Consider the following 27218-nt stretch of genomic DNA (forward strand, 5'->3'; position numbering starts at 1 on the left):
AAAAATTAATAGGTTTTTAATAGCGCATACTGCCTAAAGGTTTTTTTGGTCATTTTTTTCATTAAAGACATGTACTTTTAAAAACAGGTTTCTTCTGTAGCATTTAAATAATTATATTAATATTTTTACCTTTTAAAGAGCATTTTAGAAATTCTGATATCTCTACTTTTTTTTCTTTCTGAGTAAAAAGGGAGAAGTCAGCTGTTTCAAAAGATTATAAAACTTGGGTAAAGTTATCAAATCCCCACAGTAAATCAAAGTTAACTTCTCAATTGTGTAGTATTTTATGTGCATATTATGGTAATATTCACCCCTTTTTAACTGTTTCAAGTGTCAGAAAATATTTTTTTCAAGTAATAGTTTTGCTTGAAATTTATTTAGAAAGATGTGAGGGGAGAGAAGTACAATTACAAGAGAGAATTCAAGCTTCTCCGGAGTAGAAATATGCAGTGAGACGTAGAAGCAAGCAAGGAAGATACGTGCTCAAGGGGAAACACGGGCATAAAGATTAAGCAGAAAATTATTTTTCTATTCTCAGTTGTAATCGCATTTTCTTAAGCTGCACAACTAAGATAATTTTGCTCTAAGCAGATTCTTTTTATAATGGATATTCTACGATACTATACATCATAGTTGCTTGAAAGTTTGTTCACACATATACTGTTGGAAATAAGTTGTTGCCATTGACATTCTGTATTTTCACTTGATTTGTATGCATATATAACAGAGAAACTTGTCCCCATAGTGTGCGGTTCTTCCTAGTTATCAGAGCAATATCTTAACCGGTACCTTGTGGTAGAATCTCTCGAGATAAACACAGGGCAAAGCTGTTAGACAATGAAATGAAGTGCAGCATGGTGCGGGGGTTGCCTGTGAATCTGCAATACAATGAGTTGGGCAGTGGGCAGTGCAGAATCTTTCTGTGGCTGACCTGGTGTGTAGAAACTGATGCAGAAAATCTTCAAGAGGGGCTGCTTCTAATAGCTACCAGCTCATCTCTTTGTATTGAACGATTAATGTTTTCTCAAAGGACCTATATCTGCGTTCTCTCTTTGAGAAGAGCCTCATCCCGAGCTAGTAATTTTAACCAGTGTTTTTCACACTTATTGCAGTATGCAGTTATTTTGTATGTTGAATTAAGTGTTTTATGTTTGTTATGTTCACTTGGTCCTTATGGCATTTTGTTGAGGAAATGGAGAAACTGAGATTGGGGGTGAGGTGGTTAAATATCTAAGAAGGTAGTGAGGTAAGGCTCCTGCTTTATCTGAATACAAAGTCCATAATCCTATTTATTATTGTATAAAAATTCCCAGTACGTATTGACACACACATATCCCAAATCAAGTTATTCCTTGTTTACTGAAACCTAACGAGTAGTACTGTAATCTGGGGGTGCAGATATGTGTAATGACCTCGGTGCTTGAACACATGAAGTTTGCAGTATAGCAGGAAGCATAGCATTAAACAAATAATGATAATTAATGACAGTTTTGCCAGATGCTACCTAGGAAGTGTACAGTTTAAGCCAGATTGAGCATTCAAGAAGGTATCTATTCAGTGTGAGATTGTGGGAGCATGAAATATATACAACATATACTATGTTGACTATAGCCCTCAGTTTCCATAGAACATCTGTGAGCATGACAAGAAGCAATTAAATTTAGTAGAAAAATTAAACTTTAGTATCGGATTTGTTGGCTCCAGATTTTAAGATTTGCCAGACCTGTGCGCACTTTTTCCATCCCAGGTGCTGCCTTCTTTTGTGAAAAAATAGGCTGGCTTCTTGAAATTACTGTAGCAATATTTTTTTAGATCTTTCAAGTCATGCATTCTTATATAGTACTTCAGCATATATTTTTCCCTATAAAATGCATGCAGGTACAACAGAAAACTATCATCTTTAAGCCTTTAGCTGATAACCATATGCACTAGGAGTAGAGGACAACCTAATTGATTTACGTGTGTAGAGAAGTTGGTGAGGTGCTGTCACTTTATGTGATTTATTTCCTAATCTAAATACTACCCAAAGATCTCAGTTCATGTTTCATCAGAATGACATGGACCTTTGAGGTTTCTCAAGAAAAGTGGGCAAAGGGAATGCTCAATATGTGAATTCCTTACTGTGAAAATATATATATGTATATATATATACATATATATATATATATATATATATAAAGTCCCAAGAAATAGCACAGAGGTCTTATTACATTACTGAAATAGAGTAAGAGTATTTGATGGTCTTACTATATTTAAACGTTTTCATTGAGAATATTATATGTATGTCCTGCCCTTTTACTTAGTAATAATATGACCTTAGATAAATTACTTCAACTTTGTGAATCTCCAAGAGAGTTAATTCTGCCTCTTCTGTGCATCTCACCATATTGTTGTAAAGGTCAAATAAAATGATGTATGTTGTATGAAGGAAAATGAAGTGATATTTTGTTTGAAAGCTCTCTGTAATTGTATAGAGCTATTAATGGTTCATTGTTATAATCCCAGAATCACTTACCTAAAACACGAAGCATTAAACAGCTAAACTAACAGTATAGATTAAATGTATTAAAGTAAGACACATTAATGCTACGAAAAGAGAGTGAGCCTGGTGTTTGCTACTCATTTGAGATTCCACAAATCTAAATATAAATCATTGATAATATTCTTAAATTATGGAGATCTTTTCATTTTGCAGTGAAGCAAGTAAGCCTGCCCGGAATATTTAATGTCTCAAGGACCACAATTTTAACCATCATGTGAATGCTGGTCTAACTGCTATTGATCTTATGGACACACGAAATTAATTTTCTGAGAAAAATCAAGAAAATAGGGCGTTAGCTATAGAATGTTTGAAACTTGGTATTTCTGAACCAGAATAGTGCTGCGAGATTGAACCTAAAACATAGAAAAGTATGTTCCTAGCATCAGCTGTAATTTGGCAAACCATCTTTTTCTCTCAGCTACATTACTATTATTATTTAATTCGCAGGTATTATTTTATCCTCTAAATGTAACATTTAGAAGTGCAGGGAGGAGATTTCTGGAATTAGTCTGTTTGTCTCAAATCTATATTATTATTGGTATTTTTGAGATAGGCTGTGATAGTCACATGGGCAAAGAAGATGAAATCCGGTGATATATTTGCTAGTTTGATTCACATCTTCAGAAAAAATATGTGAGACACCATGTCTAGGAGGGCAGTTGAATGTATATATTCTCTGTGTCCTTGGCCAGGGTGCTTGCCTGTTTTAGGGGGCAGTGCTGAACTTGTAACTAGTTGGAGGCTGGAGCAATAGCACAGTGGGTGGGGCGTTTGCCTTGCACTCGGCCAACCCGGGTTTGATTCCCAGCATCCCATATGGTCCCTCGAGCACCGCCAGGAGTACTTCCTGAATGCATGAGCCAGGAGTAATGTGCAATGCCCTGTGCAACCGAAAAAGCAAAAAAAAAAAAAAAAAAAGAAAAAGAAAAAGAAAAACTAGTTGGAAAGTAGTAAGCAGAAGGAAGAAGGAAAATGGTAGTTGGGAATTGAAGACATTTTGTCTATGAAGTGTAAGCCTGAGAAGACACAGTTCTCAGCATTAGACTGGGGTGAAATCATCATATTCCCTATCATAGGAGGAGGATTTATTTTTTAAAAAGGAGAGAAAATTTTATGTAAAGATTGAACACTCTGGAAGACTGATTTGCATAGAGAAGACAGTGATATCTGGCCGGTGGTGTCTAATTACAGGCTTCTCTTGGCAGTACTAGTTTTAATAATTCTAGCTACAGATATCCTTAGGGGAATTCAGCAGCTAAGGGAGATTTTTTTCAAGGAAATAAATTATAAAGCAGCTCAATTTTCAGGAAAAAGTTTTCAAAGTTACTAGAAAATGCCAGTTTTTATCCAAAATAAATACAAGAGAAAGGAGAGAGAAACAAACCTATTGGGAAAGAGACACAATTCACATTATTTGTAGAGAATGAGATTTGGGTACTTCTATGCTGTTAGAATTATTAAGACTTCAATTGACTTTATATAGATAGCAATTATCGCAATTCAGCTATTGTATGTATTAGCAATGAAATGTGAGAATGTTATATGTAACAAGCTTATTCATAATTGCGACTAAAATATAAAAACATGTAATAAAAAGTTTATTACAGTTGATAAAACTTAAAGGCATGGAACAATGTGTATAAATTTCTTAAAAATTTAATTAGATGTCTCATTTAATTCCAATCTAAATTTCATCTGGAGATAATAAAGACATGAACAATTAAAAATTTAAGAAGGAGTAATGAGAGCAGTGCCCTGTCCAGATAGTAAAGTGTATTATAATATTACAGCAATTAAAACAGTGTGGTGCTGGCATAGAAATTGATGAAAAGATCAGGGGCACCCAGCAGGACTCCTGGATGAGTCCCAAGGACAGTGGTTGCCAATTTATTCCACAAACTCTGGAGACTCCCAGAGTGACTTTAACTATTAGGACGAATAAATATGGGGGCCCTGGGGACTCTGATTTCCCCTTCAACAATAGCTCAGCTTTTGTGCACTTCATCATTTGGCTTTCCGCATTTATATACAAGTTTCACATTCAAACATATTTTCATTCACCTAACACTAATGTACGGTAAAGGATGTCTCATTAACCCACAAGTGACTTATAAAACAAATCGTTTGAAAAATTTGATTTACTGATAGGAGGTGGGCTACTGAATGGGTGCTTTAGCTCCATACAAAAGTTGAATTAAAAGAAGCATTAAAATATACCTATAGATAAATATTTGAATAAAATATTTGCAGATATTTGTATGATTTTCGAATAAAAAGTTTCTAAACCTGAGAATTGAAAATCAGAATGAATAAACCAGATAAGGAAATTCATATGAAAATAGAAGATTTTGCACATCTCTTAAACTATCCACATCCTAAGCAAAGAATTAAATATATGATATTAATATATAAAAGCTGATGCTATAATTACAATATAAAGAGCTGTGCACACTCCAATAAAATAGAAATATCCTAGTTGTCATGATAGTGATTTGAAAAATAAACCTTAGTGTTATTAATAAAAGTGTGATTAGAATAATAACAGCTTGCCACTTGCAAAATTGGCAAATTCACTTAAAGATAATGCTTACTACTGGTAAAGTTGTAGCGAGAAAGAGATTTTCAGTTTTGTTTGATCTCTGTATAAATTGTTGAAAGCTTTCTGGAGGCTACAACTGGCAGTGTATCAAGAGACATGATAGAGGTCACATTCTCGGACTCAAAAATACTAAGAATGTTAGATAGAATATGATTTTTGTGAAATTCATTTTATTAGTTGAATTTTAATAGCATATAAATATCTGTCCCCAGCAAAGTGCTATTATGTTTATTTTGAATAATTCAAATTACATAGAAAAAGGGCTGGAGCGATAGCACAGCGGGTAGGGCGTTTGCCTTGCACGCAGCCAACATGGCCGACCAGAGTTCGATTCCTCCGTCCCTCTCGGAGAGCCCGGCAAGCTACCGAGAGTATTGGATATGCCAGACACAGTAACAACAAAGTCTCCAATGGAGACGTTACTGGGCCCGCTCGAGCAAATCGATGATCAACGGGAGGGCCTTTACTTTTACTTTACTTTTACATAGAAAAAAGTAAGATGGCGGAAGTATGCACATACATTTATGTAATTGTATATTAAAATGAATACCTATGAATAAAACTCTAGTAGGAAAACAAGAATATTAATAGTAATTTATCATTGGTTTTAATCTTGTGGCTGTATTTTATTATCTAATATCCATGAGTTTGAATTTTTACAATTTTTACTATCAGAAAGTAGGCTTATTTTATTTTTTTTATTTATTTATTTTTATTTATTTATTGAATCACTGTGGGAAAGGTTATAAAGCTTTCAGGTTTAGGTCTCAGTCATGCAAATATCAGACACATTTCCCTTTACCAATACTTATTTTTTACCATGAAGAACCCCAATAAAACCCCACCCCCCACCCCTCCCAGTCCCTGTGAGGCAGATGAATTCTAGTTAACACTCTATCTGCTTTGATTAGATTCATTGTTTCAATAAAAGATTCACCACTATTATTTAGAGTTTACCCCCCACCCCCAAATCAGACATGCTGAAAAAGCATTGTGAAGTGATTTGCTTTCTACAGCTGGGTTCAAGAATTAAATGTTGGTTTTGGATTACTTATTGACCCTGGAAGTATTTCTACTGAAAGTCAGATAGTTAAGAAATTGGTTTCTGTGTTCTGGAGTCGTGGCCGTGTTGGAGAGCCGCTAGTGGGGGGCAACTGGTGGCCTCGGTAGGGCGTGAAGAGCGGACCGAAACGCCCCCCTTCCCATGAGGTTTTAGTCGCCCCCACACCCCCGGCTCATACCTGCTGTCCACAAGGCTCCCATGCGGCCGCCATCTTTCCAGAGAGGAGAGGGCAAATGGGGCAACACCCTTTCCCCTCCGGACAGACGTGATGGCCTGGATTAACGCATAGTCCGTTCACTTTTCTGCTCCAAGCTGCCGGGTTCTGCATTAAGTCCTTGTGCTTCTGGGGCCGTGGCTGTGCTGGAGAGCCGCTCGCGGGGGGCAACTGGTGACCTCGGTAGGGCGTGAAGGATGGACCGGAACGCCCCACTTCCCATGAGGTTTTAGTCGCCCCCACACCCCCGGCTCATACCTGCTGTCCACAAGACTCCCATGTGGCCACCATCTTTCTTTCCAGAGGGAGAAGGGCGGAAGGGAGCAACACCCTTTCCCCTCCGGGCAGACATGATGGCCTGGATTAACGCATAGTCTATTCACTTTTCTGCTCCAAGATGCTGGGTTCTGCATTATGTCCTTGTGCTTCTGGGGCTGTGGCCGTGCTGGAGAGCCGCTCGTGGGGGGAACTGGTGACCTCGGTAGGGCGTGAAGGACGGACCGGAACGCCCCCCTTTCCATGAGGTTTTAGTCGCCCCCACACCCCTGGCTCATACCTGCTGTCCATAAGGCTCCCATGCGGCCGCCATCCTTCTTTCCAGAGAAGAGAGGGCGAGTAGGCCTATTTTAAGTAACTATAAATCATGGTAAACTTTACAATCAGTCCCTAATTTTTCCCAAATTATGTCTTAATGCTCAAGACAGCTTGAACTTTTCAACAACTTGGAATATATATTCTTTTGACAAATAATGCTAAAAACTGTGAACGGTCCTGCACTTTGATCCATTGTATCCTTTTTTTTTTTTGTTTTTTGGGTCACAACCAGTAATGCTCTGCACTCAGGAATTACTCCTGGTGGTGCTTGGGGGACTATATGGGATGCCGGGGATTGAACCTGGGTTGCCTGGCAGTGTGCAAGGCAAATGCCCTACCTGCTGTACTATTGCTCCGGTCCCGATCTATTGTATCCTTGACCTTAGTTTCTAAAGAGGCAGGTACAAGGTGGAAAACAAGTAGATGAAGGTGTTATATTAAAAGATAAAAGTCACTTAATTGTGGACACATTCAAGTACCAGTTGTATTTGATAAAATGAAGAAAGAAATGAACAGGGTGTAATTTTATGTAATCTAGGATACGCTAGAGCCTCATAGCCCAGAAAGTGTTTGGGTAAGAGGCAGTTACTCGGCCTAAAAGTCTGAAATAGTGTTAATTGTCATTTCATTTTGAGTGTGGCCTCTTCCCCTGTAGTGCTTGAGTATGGTTGCCTGCAAGTCTGATTCCTGTCTTTGCTGTGTGTCACATTATTTTGATGATATCAATGTTTTGTTCTGTGAAGGTAATTTCTCTCTATCTTTTGTTCTATTAATGTTCACACAGTTAGTTCAGTGAAACTTATTCACACCCAGGAACTTCTCCTTCTCTGTCTCCTTTCTCTGTCTTGCAGGAACTGAGGGTGGCTTCTGGTGTTTTGTGTGGCTCCATCATTTCCTTCCTGCCTCTCATCCAGTTCATGATGTAATTCTTGGCACTTTTACTTCCTTTGTAGAGTAGGATGTGATGGCATAGAGAAGGGGACAGGGCTATCCAAATTCTCTCAATTGCTGGGAGGAGCTGCCCAGGTGTGCTGAGGGGCCTGTACTCAGGAAGAGAAACAGGGAGTCCTCCACAGTGAGTAACCCCACTTTCAAGTGCACCCAAATTTCCATTAAAACATTGCCTAGTACACGGGAATTTGCTCTTCAGCCGTTTTCTAGATTTAATCAGTTTGCCTTTGGACATTCCCAGTTCAGCTCAATTTTCCTCCTTTCTCTCCCTTGTCCTCTATACCCCTCTTTCAACCATCCTGTCTTTTCCTTCCAGCTTCCCTCTTTCTTGCTTGCTTACTTGTATGTCTGTGTCTGTTGCCCTTTTGCCTATATCTCTTCAGAGAGTCCATTAGTGTCTCCAGCATTGCCTATCATTTGGGTTGATGCCCATCCTATGTATATAGTCCATGTGACCATAGCATCTCCTTCAATAATCCATGAATATGCCTGCCCTACTAACAGTTCTTAATTTCAAAATTCTGCCAACATTTTTTTGTTTTCATGTCTTTATTTTTTGCTTCTCTTTGTGATCTAATATCTACCCCCTTTCAGCTCTTTTATGCAGTTTCCTTCTTGCCTTTTTTTTAAACAATATTTTTTATGTGGTAGTCCTCTTCCCTACACAGCTATGCCTGTTTCTTTTTTCCCCTTTCCCAGTTCAAGTTCAGCTCTCCAGTGCCCTCCTCTGTGAGGACTGTTTTTCTTCAAAAGACATGCTTTAAGACATACTTGTTGTGCCTTCTGTCTTAATGGAACTCATAGTTCTACATCATAAAGAACTTACCCACTATCACCAACGGGCTGATCTAGACTGGGAAAAAATGGGGAAATTTTCTGGAAACTAGAAAGGGAAGAAAATCAGAGTGGCCCTCATAGTAACCTGGGGCTGGCTTTACATAAGGACTTTGAGAAACTGACCCTTTACTGGTAATATAGTTGAAATTTGGCCACTGATAATAGAAAAGATCACAGAGTTGTTGGAACAGATTTGGAAGACTTGCCAATTTTTTAGTTTTTACAGTACCCAGTTAATGCTGATAATCATGATGATTCTAGCAAATAAGCAAAAATTAGAATACTCGAACTCTTGAAGTTGTAATGGACCATGACTCGTGCAAGTAGCTTCTATACATATCTTTAAATAGGTATTGTCTGCCCTTGGGGGAAATCACTGTAAAGATGTGTAGAGAACCGTTTCTTGTACCCAGTGGTGGTCCCTGTAGTTCATGTTGATGAGCAGTGTGGGCACTGTTGTTTACTGCTGTCACAACATGGAGCCATGTTCCTGGATAAATAAAGGAACTTGATGTCCAGGGATGATGGTCTAATATACCAGGGGACTGATTAACTATGTCCTGTGGATTCCCCACATTTTATTTAGAAATACTCCCATCTATCAAAGACCATGTAGGATAAAAAGGGAGAGAAAGAAAACAGGACTTAGTTTCCAACACTGAAATGGGCTGAATAGGAAGATGAATGGGTTTACTGAGAATTAATCAGAAAAGGCAAAAGAAAGGAAACTGAGCTGAACTGGAAAACACTGTAATGAGTCCCTCAGGCTTCTGTGCGCTGCTTTTACATTTTGGCCTTGAAGAATACCCACTTCCCATTTTAAAATATAAAAGAGGTTTACTAAAATATGAACCCAGGTTATTTCTGACCACTTATTTCTCTGTCATTGGTAATATTCAGGCTCTATATTTTCCAAGGCCCCAGAAATTTAGGAACTAGTTTAATAGCCTGAAATGTTTTAAACTATAATTCATTAGCAGCTTTTTAATGAAAGAAATGATATGCATTTTTAACTCGATTTCTTTAGGTTTTACCTTTTTTTGAGGTTATATTTGTGTTTTTTTAAGACTAGCCCCTATAAGTCATAAAAATTGCCCTTAATGATCAGGAAAAATATTTTATTCTCACTTTACACCTGAGGTGTATAATGAGACATTATTTTGACAAAGCAGTCCCTTCCCTTTGAAAATTTGAAGGAAACATTGCATGATTCACATGCACATTATTTTGAATGATTCTGTGCTTTAATCTAGGAATCTTATGTTTTATCTTTATCTTGTAGGCACTAGAAAAGCATCCCAACTCACCAATGACAGCAAAGCAGATATTGGAAGTAATTCAGAAAGAAGGTTTAAAAGAAACAAGGTCAGTATTCATATTTGTAAAATTTTCTATTTTCATGCAAAATAATGGATTTATCTAGAATTTTCATTTAAGATTCATTGTGTTTAAATAACTACCTTCATATAGTTTTTGCAATAGATTCTTGAGAATCAGAACATTTCTTGGGACTTGTGAGTGACTTAATTGAAATAGATAGAAATAAAATAATTTTGTTGACAAAGAACAGACTATGTGAACTAGCCTCTCTTTGGCGTAATTCCTATTTTTTTAATAAGAGGAGATTGTATTTCTGAGAGTATTGAAAGAAACACTTTTGCAAACTTTATAGCTAGAACCCAGGATATTAAGATGACCTCACTCTGATAAAATTCAAAGTGCCAATAAATGTAGTTGAAAATTTAGTTCTCATATATTTAGAACTCCTTACTTGAGCATCATTAATCAGCTGTTGAGCCTTTAAAAATAGCAGCTTTATTGAGATATGATTCATACAACATAAAATCCACCCATTTAAAATGTATAGTTCAGTGGTTTTTAGTATATTCACAAAATTGTACAGTCATTACCACTAATTTTACACCATATAACAATCTTCCCAGTTCAGTTTTAGGAAATTTTCATTATCCTAAAGTGAAATCCCATACTCATTAGCATCATTTTTCCCATTTCCTATTCTCACAAGCCCCCAGTAATCTCTAATATACCTCCTATATCTAAGGATATGTCTACTGTGGACCTTTCATATAAATTGAACTGTAAAACAAGTACTTTTGTTGCTGGTTTCTATTAGCATTGTATTATCAAAGTTTACCCATGTTATAGCATGAACTGATAACTTAATTCACATTTGTTGCTAAGAAATATTCCTTTTTATATAATGACACATTTCTCATATGAGCTGATTCCATGAATTATTTTTAGTATTTGGACTTTAGTCAGTTTTTTAGGGTCATTCTGATGATATTACTGATGGAGAGAAAAATAAGAAAAAAGTAACCAGAGTTGTCATATGTGGTTGCACTTGGTGAAAATGAAAACCAGTGAGTTACTGTTTGAAACATTTTTTGACAGACATTGAGCCAGAACTTCTAAGAAATGAATATTCTCCTGGGATTAATACTTTCTAAAAATTCAGTATTACCCATAACTCCTGTTACTGCGAAGTGTGGGTGGCATTCACCTCCCTGTTTAAAAGTGCATCTTTCTCAAGTTTAATCTATGAACATCTCATTTTAGGGAGTGCAGGACACCTAGGTTCAGTTTTACACTATTTTTTTGAAATTTTTTCCTGTGTGCCCATTTTGACGAAAGAACATGGGGTACTGTAACTACACTGTTTGCAGTAATCATTATCCCAAATGCCCTCAAAATGGAGGCAGTAATGGGAAGGGAAGTTGATGACAGAGCCTTATCTCTCTGTCAGAAGAGACCCTGTTTCTCGTTTTCGGTTTTTAGGCTACATCTGGCAAGGCTCAGGGGTTGCTTCTGGCTCTGTACTCAGGAATCACTCCTGGCAGTGCTGGGTCGACCATATGGGATGCCAAGGATCAAACTGGGGTAGGCTATGTGCAAGCTCCTTATCTGCTGTAGTACCACTTCAGCCTGACCCTGTTCTAAGCCAGATGTGAGTGTGAGGAGTTAAAGAGCAATATGGGGATCTCTGCAAATTAATTTTCTCCTTACTTTCTCTTGAAAGCCCAGGAAATATTTATGACACTTAGAAAGCATGGAAAATCTTTGAGCTTTAGTGAAAAGAAAAGAGGAGGTAAAAATGGTAGGATATCAACTACAGTCAAGTGTCAGCTTTGTGTCAGAGAATCTGTCAACAGAGACTTAAATAGCATCTTCTGTAAGGAGACATTTGAAGTTTATTCATTAAGATACTCTGCACAGGAGTCACTATGCTACACTCACTTGTTTCATAACTTGCAGTGTAAAATTTCTGTACCATGGTTCTGAACAGCATTTTACTTACGCTTATTGTAACAGCACTGTTTCATATTTTTCAAAATGCTAGGCTTTCCAGAATTGTATAGGAAACTGCTTTAAATGTATAGATTAAAAAACAAATACCCCTATTTTTAAGAGTAAAAAAGCATTGAAATAGAAAGATAAACTCCCGTTTCTCTACATGCTGTCTTCCTCCCAGTCTTTTAGTTACCTTCTTAAAAAAAAGAAAAAGTTCATTGTTATAAGTGCTGACGAGCCTATTTATTTAGTGATAGTAAAAGTACCTGTAAGGAATTCTCAGGTTGAATAGGAGAGAGGACAGGAAAAAAAGATATCCAATCCTATATTTTTTTGTCATATCAGCTCTGAAGGTTCTTAATTAGTTTTCTTATTTCTTTTGACTTTCTTTGAAATTTCCTCCTTCCTATTATTACCTATGACTGGTGCATCTGTGACCACTCTCCCATTTTCTTCTAGTTATAGAAATAAAATGACTGCTATGACAGAATCAAATTACAGCATATAAAGTTATACTCAGAATTGTTTAAAGTTAGTTTCAGCCTTTCCTACTTACTAGGTGGTTTTAGGGAGCAGATTCTGACATTTATTTTGTGTACTTAATATACTAATTTGCTGTCATCCAAATCCTAAGACGTTTCCCACATATAAAAGCTAGCTAAGCTAAGCAAAGGAAGTGTAATGGTGTCTATTTTCTTAAGTGAATTATATAGAAATTCCATCATCATAAGTTCAAGCATAGTTGCCTAGTTTCTCAGTATTATATCAACAATGTGTTTTTCAAGAAATGCAGATTTGTGATATGCTTGAGTGAATGCAGATGTGTAATTAATTGAAAGTCACTAAGGTGGCCACGATCTTTTGGTGGCTTCCTCTGTGAATCACGTTTAGGTTTTCCCCAAACAGTCATCTCTACCTTGCATACCTAGTGTAGAGAATATTGGGTTTTTGCCTGTAATCATTTCAAACTTGGCTCTAAATGGATGGCATTTGTTTTGAGTACCATGGAATTCCTTCATTGTGTGCGCCCAGCAAGATCGCCTGTAGCATTTACTTTACCGTACTGTAATTTTGTCCTTGTTTGTTTTCCCGCCAGTCTGTGAGTTCTTTCAAGGGCAGGGTCCCTAATAGTCTCAGGACCCAGAAGATACTCAATAAATATTTGTTGAGTAAATAATCTTCTCAAGATGTTAATTCGCTGGCACTTAGTGATGACTCTAGCTTGTATTTTAGCATTAGTTTCTTTTTAACATTTCATGGTGTGTTTGCCCTTTTGTTTGATAGTTTGTTTTTAATCAAAGGGAACCTAAGAGTTTTGTGGGACTCACAGCAAATATATGCAGGCTTAGACTCCAGCACGTTATCTGTGAACATGTAAGGTTATTGTACTGTTGCGTGTTTCCAAACACTGTAAGTGCTTCTGGCTTAAACCTGTAACTTACAATAAAAGATTCAATAGCTATCACAAAACTGCTGTGAGGACTTAAATGTGTCTACTATATGTGATATCGTTAATTTATTTGCAGTGGATTTCTTGACATTTCGTGTTATCTTTCACTCTTTGAAGTGACACTTTGAATTATATACTTTCCATGGAGACATGATAAAAAGAGAGACAGCTTTTCTATATCATGTTCTGTATATCTTATTCATGTTATTGATGAAATATGTAGTGTATGATTAAATTCTATTTGAAAAGGCCAGACAGAAACAAGTAGTTTCCATATGGGTTTAAAGAGGTAAATGAATTTAGTAGTCACAAGTACATAAAGATTTTGTTGAGGAATCTTAATAGTATCATGAATTGATTTCCTAGACTTAAAAAAAAATGAAATTCTATACTTCTTAGTTTTATTCACTTCTACATAATAACAACATCTTTATCGATATATGATTTTATTCTGGTACATCTGTTTGCCTAGTTTACTGATTCTGAGTATTTTCAGGCTGCTATTTGTATTTGAGTTGAGTACGATTGATGAAACATCTGTTTAGAATGTATTTCCGATGATCAGAATCTGATCATCCTGTAGCTATATTGTTTAAATCAAGGGATAAAGATGTGCATATTCCAGTGTGCTGGTTTTGTGGTTGGATACGTGATATGCTTGTTTGGACCACTGTGCTAGATATTTTACCTTCCTCTGGGAGTTAAGGTGTTACTATAGAATATGGTTTTGTTTGCAGTAATTAAAAATATGTTTATTGGAAAAGAGGAGTAACTACAGTTATCTTCTGGGTTTGGAAGACTTATCCTAATTCTGATTTTTGATTTTGGTTTAAATAGTTCAAAGTTATAGTTCTATTACAATTAAAATTGAAATAGTTTTCATGCTGGAGGATCTCTTTTTTGTTTTTCTGTTCACTTAATTTTTAAAGTGATGCTTCCAGGGACATGTGTGTTCTATCGTAGTGCTATTCAGGGGTGTGCAGAGAAGTTGTAGAGTAATGTTTACTATGCTTACCTAGTGCATGCAGAATAGTCATTCATCAGTAAGTGATAATTTCTCATGTGCTATGTGTTGTCATTGCAAGATTGTGTTGTCATTGCAAGATACCTACCATTCATGTAGTATGAACAGCAATGTAACTCCCACTTCATTGTTTAATAGGTTAACAATTTTATAATGTGGGGGCAGCCATAAAATATGGACAACAACTGACCCCTCCCCAACCCCCCACCATCATACACACAAAGCAGTAATAATAACAGTAGTGATAAAAAACACCTCTGTGGGATTTGGGACAGGGGATATTTATGGTGAACATTTTTACAGTATTAGAGATGTCTTATTTCAAAGAAAAATCTATGTTAGATTTCATTAACCGTAGAGAAGCAGCCCATAATAACATGTAATAGGAACATTTGAGAAGGTTTATAAACATTCTCTGTTGTGTTCTTTTTTTACTCAGAATATGGACTTATTTTTGATTTTGCAACTTAGAACATGCGATTTGCAGCTCAAGATTTTGTAATTTGATTTCAATGAGAACTTTTTAATTCCTTCTGGATATTATTAGAATAAATTTCTTTTTAGCTACTGTCTTAAGGCTTTGTGTGTTTATGTTTTGTAATCTCTGTTATAATATGCTGAAATTAGTATCTCTGCTTCGCATTGTGCTTTGTTAAAGATGTTGCATTTTTCTAGAAGGATAGTGTCAGAAAATTCTATTACCATCTACGGTGACAAACAATAAAATTTCTTGACATTTTTCTTGGTGAGATTTACGTTTCTAATTACTGCTAAAGGAGATGATTCTCTCTAGCTGCTGAAATGTTTTGTCTAGAGATAAGAAAGAAACACAAATAATTTCTATTACAAAATCAATTCTTATCTCCAGGCTCCATGATGCCATCCTTCCTTTCCCAACTAAAATACTGGTCTGGTTGGTTAATCTTGGGACATTCTAGAATTATTTTGTTAGTTTACATTGTCTTTCCTGCCATATGCTAATGTCTGATTCTCTCATTGTATAAATGGTGTATATAGTCATGTACTTAGGAGTGCATGAAAAAGGTGCCATTAAACAGAAACAGAAATCCATATATATATGTATATATATATGCACATTCTATAGTTACTTATCAATAAGTCCCTAAAATATTGGCATAACACTGTATTTGTCATTACTCAGATTAGAATTAGTCAGACATAGTCTATTTTTATTTTATATTATTATTATTTTTTATCCATACCTGAGGATGCATAGGGCTTACTCCTGGCTGTGTGCTGAGGGATCACTCCTGGTAGGTCCTGGAGGACCATATGCATTGCCTGGGATTTAAACTATGTCAGCTGTATGCAAGTCGTGTACCCTGCCTACTCTACTATTTTTATGGCTTCAATTTTAACTTCTTTCTCTTAAATCCTCATAAGCCAGTTGGTTCCCATGAAGTGGTTCGCTTTGTCATTACATCTTTTCCGGTATCCCAACTCTTGTCCACTTATTCTTTACATTTAGGACACCAGCATATGCATTTTGGAGGGACACAATATTTTGCGATATTTTAATAGTGATTCCATATTTGGAATGTTACATTCTAGCATTCATGGTATAGAACATACCATAAAAACACTTCTAGAATTTTGAGTATCCGTTCATCTTGGTAGATATTCATAACAATGCTTAACACAGTACTATGCTTTTATTTTTATATACTCTAAATATATATTTCCATGTTATTTCTAACATATAAACCAGTGGTACACTTTGATCAAGTTGTCTGTTCAAATATAATTTCATTATGTTATATTCATATAACATAAATTGATTTGTATTTTATTTGGAGTCTTTGTTAAAATAGCTATGGTCTATGGTGCCTGCATATAATCCTCAAGGCATCAATATTCACTGTGGTACTCAATTATAGCTCTGAAAATGACCATTTCTTAATACATCTTTTCAGTCTGTCAAGTTTTTTTCCCCCTTTCTTCCAAACAATTGAACAAGAGGGTAATTTAAGTGATTTCAGCTTTATCAAGATCTAGGTATAATTTACCTCAGGAATACTGAGCACTCTATAAATATTCAGAGCAGAAACAGAACAAGAAATGGATATAAAATTACATTGTGAGTCTTTCTAAGTATACTATACAGGTGAAAATCTTTGGGTAGGAATAAGCATTTAAACTGGGGTGATTTTTATTTAATTTTTTCTAAGTGGTGCTTTTTGCTTTATCTTAATTGCCACATGCCTAAATGACTTTCCTTTGGCTTTCTTATTTTGAACTTGACAACGTAATTCAAATGCAAAGCAGTTGATATGCTGACATGAGAACTTCTTTTTATAGTTGATTTGTTTTTAGAGGAATAGAAATTATAAGATTTTGTTAAGCCAGGTTTCCTAAAATCTATAGTGCATAATTTTCAAGAGTAAATCTATTTTGTTTTTCAGGATAATTAAGGATTTTATCCTACATTTGCTTAGATACCTATATAAAATCAAACTGAATATTGTTGCCAGGGATTTTTTTTTTTGAAATTGAAATGACTCTCTTAACTTCTTTTTTAAAGTTAAGACCTCTTCTTAGCGCATAGCTTGCATACAAACTTTGCTGTCTCTTCTTTTGACAGTCATGAATTAGAGATTAGATATGTTAATAGAACTCAGTATGTAGTTGCAGAACTGTGGAGTGGACATCAGAAAAAATAAAGTTGTAGAGCTGTAGATATTATTGTAGAAAGTTAATCAAATACCTACTTACTAAGTATTTTAAGTACTTACAGTAGGATCAGTTGTAAACTCTTAGGGCCTTGTGGAAACTGTATAGCATATATTCATTCCATTAACACTAAGTTAAAGTGCATTTATGTCGTTAAGATCTTAGAAATTGCTTTTAAGATTTAAGTGTGTCTCCATACTTTGTGATTAATTCTGTTTCTCATCCTCTCCCTTGAAGTATTTTTTCTAGATTAAGTGAGTAGTGGTTTATATATGTTTTATGTTTTAGCTATATATGTTTTTAATTTGGAAATTTCTAAATTATCTCAAGTTCTTAATTATGCTGTGTTTCATATCACAAAATATTCTTTTTCACAAAAGATCGTTAAGAAGTTCAAATCTTTATATCCATTAATTTGGTATAGTGATGGAATATACTGTGTGCTTAATGTATTTTGTTAAGCAAATTAGCAAGTAGAGATTTGATTCAGAACAAATATATTACTGTTTTTTAAATCATTTACTTATATAACATCTACTGTTAAGGATTCTTCTGAATTATCTCTAAAACCTTTGAGATAAGTATATTAACATTTTAGAGGTAGAGAAACTGAAGCAATGGAGATTTATTATCTTGAATTCATTCACCTACCAAAGCAGAACTGGTATTTGTTTGGTTCAGAATTAATTGTACATTATCATTTTTAATGTTCTTAAAGGTAATGAATTTCTTATTTTTAAAAATAAACATCATAGGGCTGGGGAGATAGTACAGTGGTCAAGGCACTTGCTGACCCAGGTTCTATCCTGGACATCCTATATGAGTAGTTCTTGCATGGAGAGCAATAATTGACCCTGAGCATTACTGAATGTAACTCCTCGCAAAAAAGCCCAAAACACTATGGTAGTAAATAAATAAACTGTGCCTCTATCTCCCCCTCCCTCCTTGAACCCCCAAATATCTCCCTTTAGCAGATTTTCTGGATGTTGTTGATTTTCTTATATATTACACATTGAGATTAAAGTCTTAACTTTAACAGATAAATGGTGTGTTGAATCTTTTCAGCTTGTATCCTAACTGTAAATAGAGGTTGAAAGGAAAAGAAAATTTCCACAATCCAGTTAGGTTTGGAAGTTGTAAAGAGTAAAAAGTTATCTTAACTTTTATTTATGCTATTCCAACATGAAGAGTATGACCTTGAGCAAAGATTTGGGTGTATGGACAGCAGTAAAATGTATTTAAAGTGTATAATTATACATTCACTTGTTTCAGAAAGCATTACATTGTGAAGAGATAACATAAGAGAAGGATTTCACATTCATTTCTCACTATTTTATTTTTGATTTTTGATTTATAAATTGATATTCTTTGAAGAGCTTGGAAACTATGATGAGTCAAAACATAATTGCTAACAAAATTTAATTAGTCCAAAAGACAATTTTAGAGGGTGGCATTTACTGCATTTGTAGAACAACTGAACACAAATGGATGGGATTTACTAAACCATATTTAGGTAGGGGAGAAGAGTTTAGATTATTAACCCTGTTCTCTATTTAATAGATGTATTTAGGGAAAGAAAAGGTGGCCAAAATGAGTGAGTGGTTTTAGAAGTAGAAAGACTTAATTCTCTAGATAATTTTCTTAAGATGGGAATTATTGATAGTTTACTGTTAATGATAATCAGTATAATATCATTTATCTATTGTCCTCATGTTCTATTCAATTTACCCCTACTGTTAGGTATAAAAATATCAGTCCTTCCTCTTTTTCTTTTCTTTTTTTTTTTTTTTTGGCATTACTAAAGATGTGAAATTTTCAGGCACAGCACATTTCCCTTCAGGCCATGTGCTAACCTCAGCTCATGAGGTGATTCTTCTCTGACATGTCTTCATGAAATACAACATTTTGTTCAAGAATTATCATTCAGCTTGTTATTTATTATGTATTAAAGGTGACCTGCAGGATGCTAGGTGTAGAAAAATGGCAAGCACAAAAGATTTTTTTTGGAACAGGTCTTTGCTGGTGACATAATCTAAACAATGTCTCAGATATTAAATTCTTAAATGTTAGGATTAGTAAAATATCACTTCGGAATCCCTACACCCCTATTTAAGAAGGAAATGGTAAATTAAATATATAAATTACTATTTGTAATTACTTAGAAAAAAATCTGGTTTTTGTTTTTAATGTTGTATATCCCAACTTTTAAATTAGAATTTCTTTAATTTTTAGACATCATTCTTTTGATTTGGCCTACTATAATTTTCATTTCCAAAGTTTCATCAATTGCTTATTAGATACACAGGCATGTTCTTATAAAGAAAACGATGAGGAATTGTGAAAGTGTCTTGTATTATTTTGATTATCTAGGAGCAGATAATTATCTAAATTTTAAAATCTGGCCTTTCCCTTTCTAAGTTCTTAATCACTGGTTTACCTGAGCACTTTCTAGCTTTTGTTTTTCCTTTTTGGGTCACACCCGACAATGCTCAGGGGTTACTCCTGGCTTTGCACTCAGGAATTATTCCTGGCGGTGCTCAGGGAACCATATGGGATGTTGGGATTTGAACCCGGGTTGGCCATGTGCAAGGCAGACACCCTACCTGCTGTGCTATCCCTCCAGACCCACTTTCTATCTTTTAACAAGATCACAGTTTTGTGATAACAAAGCAGAGGATTGACTAGTTCCCACATATCTGAGAGTGATGCCCTCCAGTAGACTTAGCACTGGTTTAAAAAGGAGATCTTTGCTATTATTATTATTATCTAACTTCAAGGAATGCTTTTTAGGATATATCTAACAGCAAAGTTTCTTAAAACCAGAGGGCATTTGGAATAACCTCTCTAATAAATTAAAGTTTTAAGATCAAACAGCTAAGCTCAGTTAAACAAAAGCGTATTTTTTGGGTAAGGACCTTGCAAATTGTACGTTAGACTTTTATCTTACAATACCAAAATGAAGGTTTAGAAAAGGTGAGTTGTTCAAAATAATAGAACTCTTAAATATTGGCCTCATCTTAGAAAGGACAGATCATTTTAAAATTTTAGACATATGTGGAAAAATTTGGTAGACAGTAAAGACTAGGCTGTATGAAGAGATGGAGATGAATCTTCAGTTTTAGTGTATCATTTGAAGGGACATGCCTTTCAATTAATTTTCCTGATGCGATGGATTTTCATTGATCCAGTCACCCTCTATTTCCTGATTTTATTTGCTTCCAGTAGAAAATATTTGTTATACTGCTGTTAGAAGTTGGAGTGCAGGAGAGGTTGTAGTGTAATTTATATTTGAAACTCACATCTAAAATTGTTGACTCTTCTTGTTACCATCAAAATCATGTCTAGAGAAGGACAGAAGAGCAAATGAGGGAGTGAGGCTGCCTTCCATTCCTGCCTCTAGAGACTGTTGGAGAAAACAGTCAATTCAATAAGTCACAATGCCTTTGGTTGGGAATTCTTACGGGCTGGAGCGATAGCACAGCGGGTAGGGCGTTCGCCTTACAAGCGGCCAACATGGCCGACCCGAGTTCGATTCCTCCGCCCCTCTCGGAGAGCCCGGCAAGCTACCGAGAGTATTGGATATGCCAGACACAGTAACAACAAAGTCTCCAATGGAGACGTTACTGGGCCCGCTCGAGCAAATCGACAATCAACGGGAGGGCCTTTACCTTTACCTTTGAAAATCTCTAAGAAGAGATTCATCAATAAATGGTGACTACACGTGCCTGGAGATAATTCATAAAAACAGGTCATACATTACCCTTGTTTTTCCTCTCAACTCTTGTAGCCTGATCTTTTATTTATTCACAATGCAATAATTGATGTTTATACATTAAATTTTCCTCTTTTCATATGTAAATATAAAAATGGTTAGTAATCATATATTCAAATATAATCACAGTAAAATTAGTCTTAGTCCAATGGGTAAATGAAAGTATTATCGATTAACATGTACTCAGAGCAAAATTTTAATTTTAATTTATTGATTTTTTTCTGGCTTCAATAACAAATTGACTTTCTTACAACTAGATCTTTAGGAGTATCAATATGGTACATCATCTACATAATGATTATTTTTTATAATAAATGAGGTTAAACTCAATACAATTGTTGTTACCAAATAACTTTTATAATTCATGATGTTACCATATTCTTTATGCCATGATAATGTTTATCCCTGATATTTTCTGCTGCCTAAGATTATTAGTTTAAAATTTAAAAATATATTTTCAAGTCTATTGCAGTTATATGTTGCTAATTATAGTAAGCCATTTGTAATTTAAATTTTTCTAGAAGACTTTTTTCAGGTTTTGAGAACTGAGGTTCGAGAAGTTACTTTTGATTTATATTTGGCATATAGAATATACTATTTATATAAGCTAATGTCTAATATTTTATGGGTATCATAGAGTCCCCAATTAGTTTATTCACTTGGAAGTTTATTTTTTACATGATAGTATGAAGGTAGATATTCTCAGCTATGTGCCACATCAGGATATCCAGGAAGCCAGAATTCCTGTTGCTTTTGCTATCCCTGTGGATTTTGTTTTCACCTTCACTTGGCACCAAATCTGTGACATGCATCCATTTATAGACATTTTCTGAAAGTTGAGTGTAATGATTTTCCTTCTAATACCTGGTTGGACTTACCAGATAGGGGAGTAGAGTATAGACTTTATTGAAGCCTATAAGTAAAAATGTGAAAGTCTTTACTGTAAGGAAATAAAGTTTTGGCAGTACAACTACAAATCCCAGCTGCATTTAGTTTTAAATTAAATCCCATGCATGTCCTTAATTTAGCTTAAATATATTATAAATTTTGATGTTTGAAATAACTACATAGACTTAACTTTTTAAATATTCCATACATTTTTAAGTTTTCCACTCTCTTCAGCCTTTAATGACCTTCACCATTTCTTGTCCTCAACTTTCCACTACCAAAGCCCAATTCAAATGTCATAACCTTCTCCTCTATAAAGAATTCTTTAGCTTCAGGTTCAATTCATCATTTTATCATCACAATTCCATTATAGCATAATGTGTGTGTCCCTTTGTTGTAGTATCTAATAAACTCTCTCAAATTTTGTCTTGATATAATAGGACTGCAATTTCCTTAATGGTAGAGTTCATGTCTCATTGATCATTCTCTTCCCCATGGTGCCCTTCATATAACAAGCTCATGATATTTTCTGATTGCGTGAATGGAAATTTGAATTCTAGCTCTATTTCTCTATCTGGCATTATGTTATCCTGGATAAGTCAGTATCTTTGTCTTTATAGTAAAATGGAGAAAAATTATAACTTTTATATAATGAACTATTATGAAGATAAAATAATTTGGAAAATGTGTTGTCAGTTGGAAGGCATTTGTTTGGGATTTTGGGAAAATGAATTGTTTTAATGGATTGGTCAGTTATACAAAATTCTAATAGCATATTTTATGCTAGTATTTTGGCACATTAGTGCCAAAACATCCATGTTTCAATAAGAAAGATATTTTATAGAATATATTTTAACCCATAATTTACAAAAAAAATTAGAAAAGACTATAAATAGCTTGTACTTTTTCTTCACTTCTGCTGATGCCATAGTACAGTGGATTGGGCGTTTGCCTTACATGCGGCCGACCAGGTCGACCGGGGTTTGATTCCTCTGCCCCTCTCAGAGAGCTCGGCAAGCTACCGAGAGTATCTCACCCATGCAGCAAAGCCTGGCAAGCTCCCCTAGGGTATTCAATATGCCAGACACAGTAACAACAAGTCTCACAATGGAGAGTTACTGGGCCTGCTCAAGCAAATCGATGAACAATGGGAGGACAGTGCTACAGTGCTGCTGATTTAATTTAGGGTCTCATACATGCAAAGTGTGCTCTCTACCACCTAGTTACAACCTTTGTCTTAGTTTTTGTTAGTTTCAGCGATAATTCAGGTTCAGTGAATAATATCTGAAATTTGGCTGAGCCTTGGTTGTTTGTTTTGGGGTTTGTGGCAACACCTGGCTTTATGCTCAGGATTTATGCCTGGTTCTTTGCTCAGGGCTCACACTTGGTGATGCTTGGGTGATCATATGCAGTGCTAGGGATTGAGCTAGGGTTGGCCATGTGCTAGGCAAGGAGCTTACCCATGCCTTCCTGTCCCCTTTGACTTGTTTTCTAATATGACATATGGCATAAATGACAAATGTTGAGACTGAAGGTTCAGGAATTTTCCCATTAAACCACTTATCTGTGAGTATTATTTTACAAAGTGAGATTCTTTGAGATCTTATTTTTCATTTTAAAGTTATATTTTTCTCTATGTAGTTCTCATGCTTATGCTATGTTCACCTCTGGATATATAGCATTGATGCAGCTTTCGCATTGATTTCCCACCCTTTTAATTTATATGTGCTAATAAGCAATATTTGGAACTGGGGATATAGCACAGAATGGTCCCTGCCAGTATGAGTGAGACCTTGAGTTTTGTCCCTGGCACTGCCTGACTCACTATGCAACTAAGATTGGGTATAGCCTTGATGATCCCCAAGCCTCGTAATGCTGGACCAAGCATTTCTGGGAGAGGTCTTTGGGTCCCCTGAGCACCACGGGGTGTGGCCACTGTAAAAATAAAAATAAATAAAAATAGCACTCCAGCCAATTACCTAGTCACTGTGGTTTTTGGGGAAGAGAAAGATGTGTCATTATGTTCTGTATATTTGCACTACCACCAGATTTATTTTGAAATTGGATTATGAAGCCGCACAAAGGAGAAATTTTCACACTCCCCCATAAAGAATAAATTTTAGTGAACAAAAGCACTTTTCTGAGGGGCCTGATTTTAGATGGGTAGTTATTTTTAAAATCGATGTCATTTGTGGTGTGCTTCAGTCGTTAAGTTCTTCCTAGCTTTTGCATAGTATTTACTGAATGTCTATAGTGTAATTTTCCATTATGCTGAAATATATTTGTGTCTTTAATGTAGGACATAACATTTTGTCTTTCAAGTAGCGATCTGATGTCCAAGATATTTGTAAATTACGTATATGATAGTGCCTACTGATGGTTATTATTCTAAGTGCTATCTTAATACTCACCACTTAAGATTCAGATTGACACTTCCCCTAGGAAATCTTTCCTATGCTTTCTAGGCATATTTATGTAGTTAGACGTTTTCAGTGATCTTTACCACAGTCTGTTTTGTTTTCATGTCTTTCTTCCACCAAAACCATGAATTTTATGATATCTGTATTGCATCATTCTCATATTTGTGTGTCCTGTATAGTTCCTAGGTTATAGCAGACTCCCATCAAAACTTTGGTTCAGCATATATTACTCAGAGACATCGTTACCCAACATCTGATCGAGAGATAATTTGAGAAGACACTACTTATACTAGCTATAATATGATCAGATGTTAGGTCAGTATATTAAATATGAGAACCTAAAACTTTAGAAAGAAAAATACTATACATTACTTTGCATTAAGTAGACTCTTAAGTTTAAGCCCAGTGACCAAATTTTCTATCCCATTAGACTATTTCTTGAATCTTTTTCATTATCCTTGTCACTTTTTATGAAATATAGTCAAATTGTTGGAGAGTATTCAGAAAATAATGAGTATGGGTATAAATTTCAGATACAGAACTGTCTAAAGACTTTTGGGTATTTGACATCAGTGGAATAATTGACTTGGGGATATAGGTATATCCTGAGTGGGTAAGGGAGCTGTATATGAGATCAATATTTCTAAGCTTTTTCATGTGAATACACACTAAATGTAACTGACAAGAATGGGATGAGGAGTCTGGTTGGCAGAGCAGTGAATACAAAATTCTATTAATCTTACATGGACTGCATTTGACAAGCAGTTTTATAGATAGCCATTCTGGTGATGCAAATATTAATTTAGGGTAAGTGCATAGAAAATAATGCTGCAGTGATTTAATACATTTAATCTTATTTTAAACATATTCAGGTAATAGACGGTAAAATTTTGTGCTGGGATAAAAAGTTCTAGTTTTTGGTATTTTGGAGAAAGGGGAAAGCAAAAAAGAAACACCTATAGGTTTTTCAAAGATAAAAACAGTACATTTGTGTAATCAGTTTAAAACTTTTAGTACTCTGTATAGTATCTATCACTTTGTTTCTTAAAATTCTATGCATTGAAATGTGAGGGAAAAATAATAAAGTTGGTTTGTTCATTTTTCTTTTAAACATATAACAGTTTTTTGGGCTTCCATTACTCATGTTTTTATATTTTAATTATCCTGATCATTTAAATCTGTTAATCACTGAAAGCTTCCTGGTTTTGTTTGCATAATGAGCAAGAGCACTCATTCTAGAGCTCTGTAATCAGCCCTGTCTGACAATGTGGTCTAAGGGATTCTAGTTAGATGCCTATTCATGAGAGGAAGACTTATTGGATAATGGAAGCCAGAGCTTTCAGATTCATTTGCTATGGCTTCCCATCTCCTGAAAAAGTCAAGGATTTATTTTTAATTCAAAGAATACTGGAATAGTTTGATCCTGTAAACCAACTTTAGAAGATTAGTCTTGGAAAATCAATGTTGTGTTTTCTCTCTTCCCTTCAGGACAAAGTATGTTCCATATGGGATCACCTCAACTACCTTACCAGGCAGCACCAGGTCTTCATGTATTTTCAGTTTACCTTCTACTGTGGAAAGGATCTTTCTTTGAATGTTTATTTTTTTAACCTGAGAAAGCTATATATATACATGTATATATATACATATATATGTATATGTATACATATAGAGAGTTATATATCTATAGGATGGATTGAGCAGCTGCAAATAAATACAGTAGAAGAGTGGTATGTGGGAGTTTTACCTTATATACACATATATAATATTTTCCAGTCTGGTTTCAGACCCCGGCATGGCTTGGAGACAGCGTTGGTGTGTATGAAGGATCTTCCTCGAATGAAGGATTTGGGACAACTTTCCATGATGATTATATTAGAGCCTCAGCTCCTTTCGTGTTGGTCATGAGGTGATGCTGAACCGAATGCTTGAACTAGCAAGAGTGGCTGGGATTGCATTGGAGTGTTTCCGTTCATTCCTTCCGGGTAGGTACCAGCTAGTGATGTTGGGTGAAAATGGACATTGAGGGTTTTCCCATATGGAACCCCATGGTTGTCACTCATTCCTCTATTCATGTTTATTGGGTATGAGAAGACAACTGGACACCTGAAGGCCAGGCAGTGTGATTTGAGAGACTGTGTAGAAGGTTATCAGAGTGATTCCAGATTGATGCCGCTCACACCTGTTATTTCTGTTTTGTTAGTGTGATGGTGTAGACTAGAATCGAAACCGAGAAAGTGTGATGTGTTGGAAAGTGACAATTTAGGAGGCAATGGTGTGCTTTCTAACTTCTCTAAGTTACAATTTGTTTAAACTGTGGCTATATTTTGTCTAAAGAATAATCTACACATGAAAATCCTATTGCAATGTCAGTTAGAAATGTTTTATTTTCCTTTCTGCTGTATATCTGGAGCCTTCTTCCAAGTGAATGTTGACTGCTCTCCATGATCTTTCTTGCAGAAGTTGTAGTCAGCTTGTTCACCCTTTTGCCTCAAGCTCTTTTGTGTAAAGTAGCCTGGCAATATGAATAAATATATTCTTGAGGGTGATGGCTGATTTTTCTCAGTGAGTGTTTTGCTTTATCTTCACGGAGAGCACTTGACTATTCTAGCCCTATTTTACTAAGAATCAAATTGGGTCATACTTTTAAGGAGTTTTACAGTATAAATGCTATCGATTCATCTTTAACTGCTCAAGCATTTCATGTTTTTAAAGGGCATATGGCAGAGATTCTTCCATTTTGAACTTGCGCTTTAGAAACTTGGTGCCTCTTCTTGACTGTTAAATACTTAGTATTATTTTAGCTATTTTTCCTTCAGGGTAATGAAAAGCTCAGTGAGAGTTGAACATGGAGTATATTA

The 27218-nt window shown here is 35.4% G+C and overlaps 1 protein-coding gene across 1 annotated transcript in view; it reads left to right on the forward strand.

Annotated features, from left to right (window-relative positions):
• ASXL3 (ASXL transcriptional regulator 3) overlaps positions 1-27218 on the forward strand; it is a 178150-nt gene that overhangs the window by 23780 nt on the left and 127152 nt on the right. The window contains exon 2 of the mRNA XM_056138275.1: positions 10083-10165. Within this exon, the coding sequence (XP_055994250.1) occupies positions 10083-10165 (83 nt within the window). The remainder of the gene's footprint in view (positions 1-10082; positions 10166-27218) is intronic.

Source organism: Sorex fumeus, unplaced genomic scaffold (assembly GCF_029834395.1).
Source record: "Sorex fumeus unplaced genomic scaffold, SorFum_2.1 ptg000128l, whole genome shotgun sequence".
NCBI lineage: Eukaryota > Metazoa > Chordata > Mammalia > Eulipotyphla > Soricidae > Sorex > Sorex fumeus.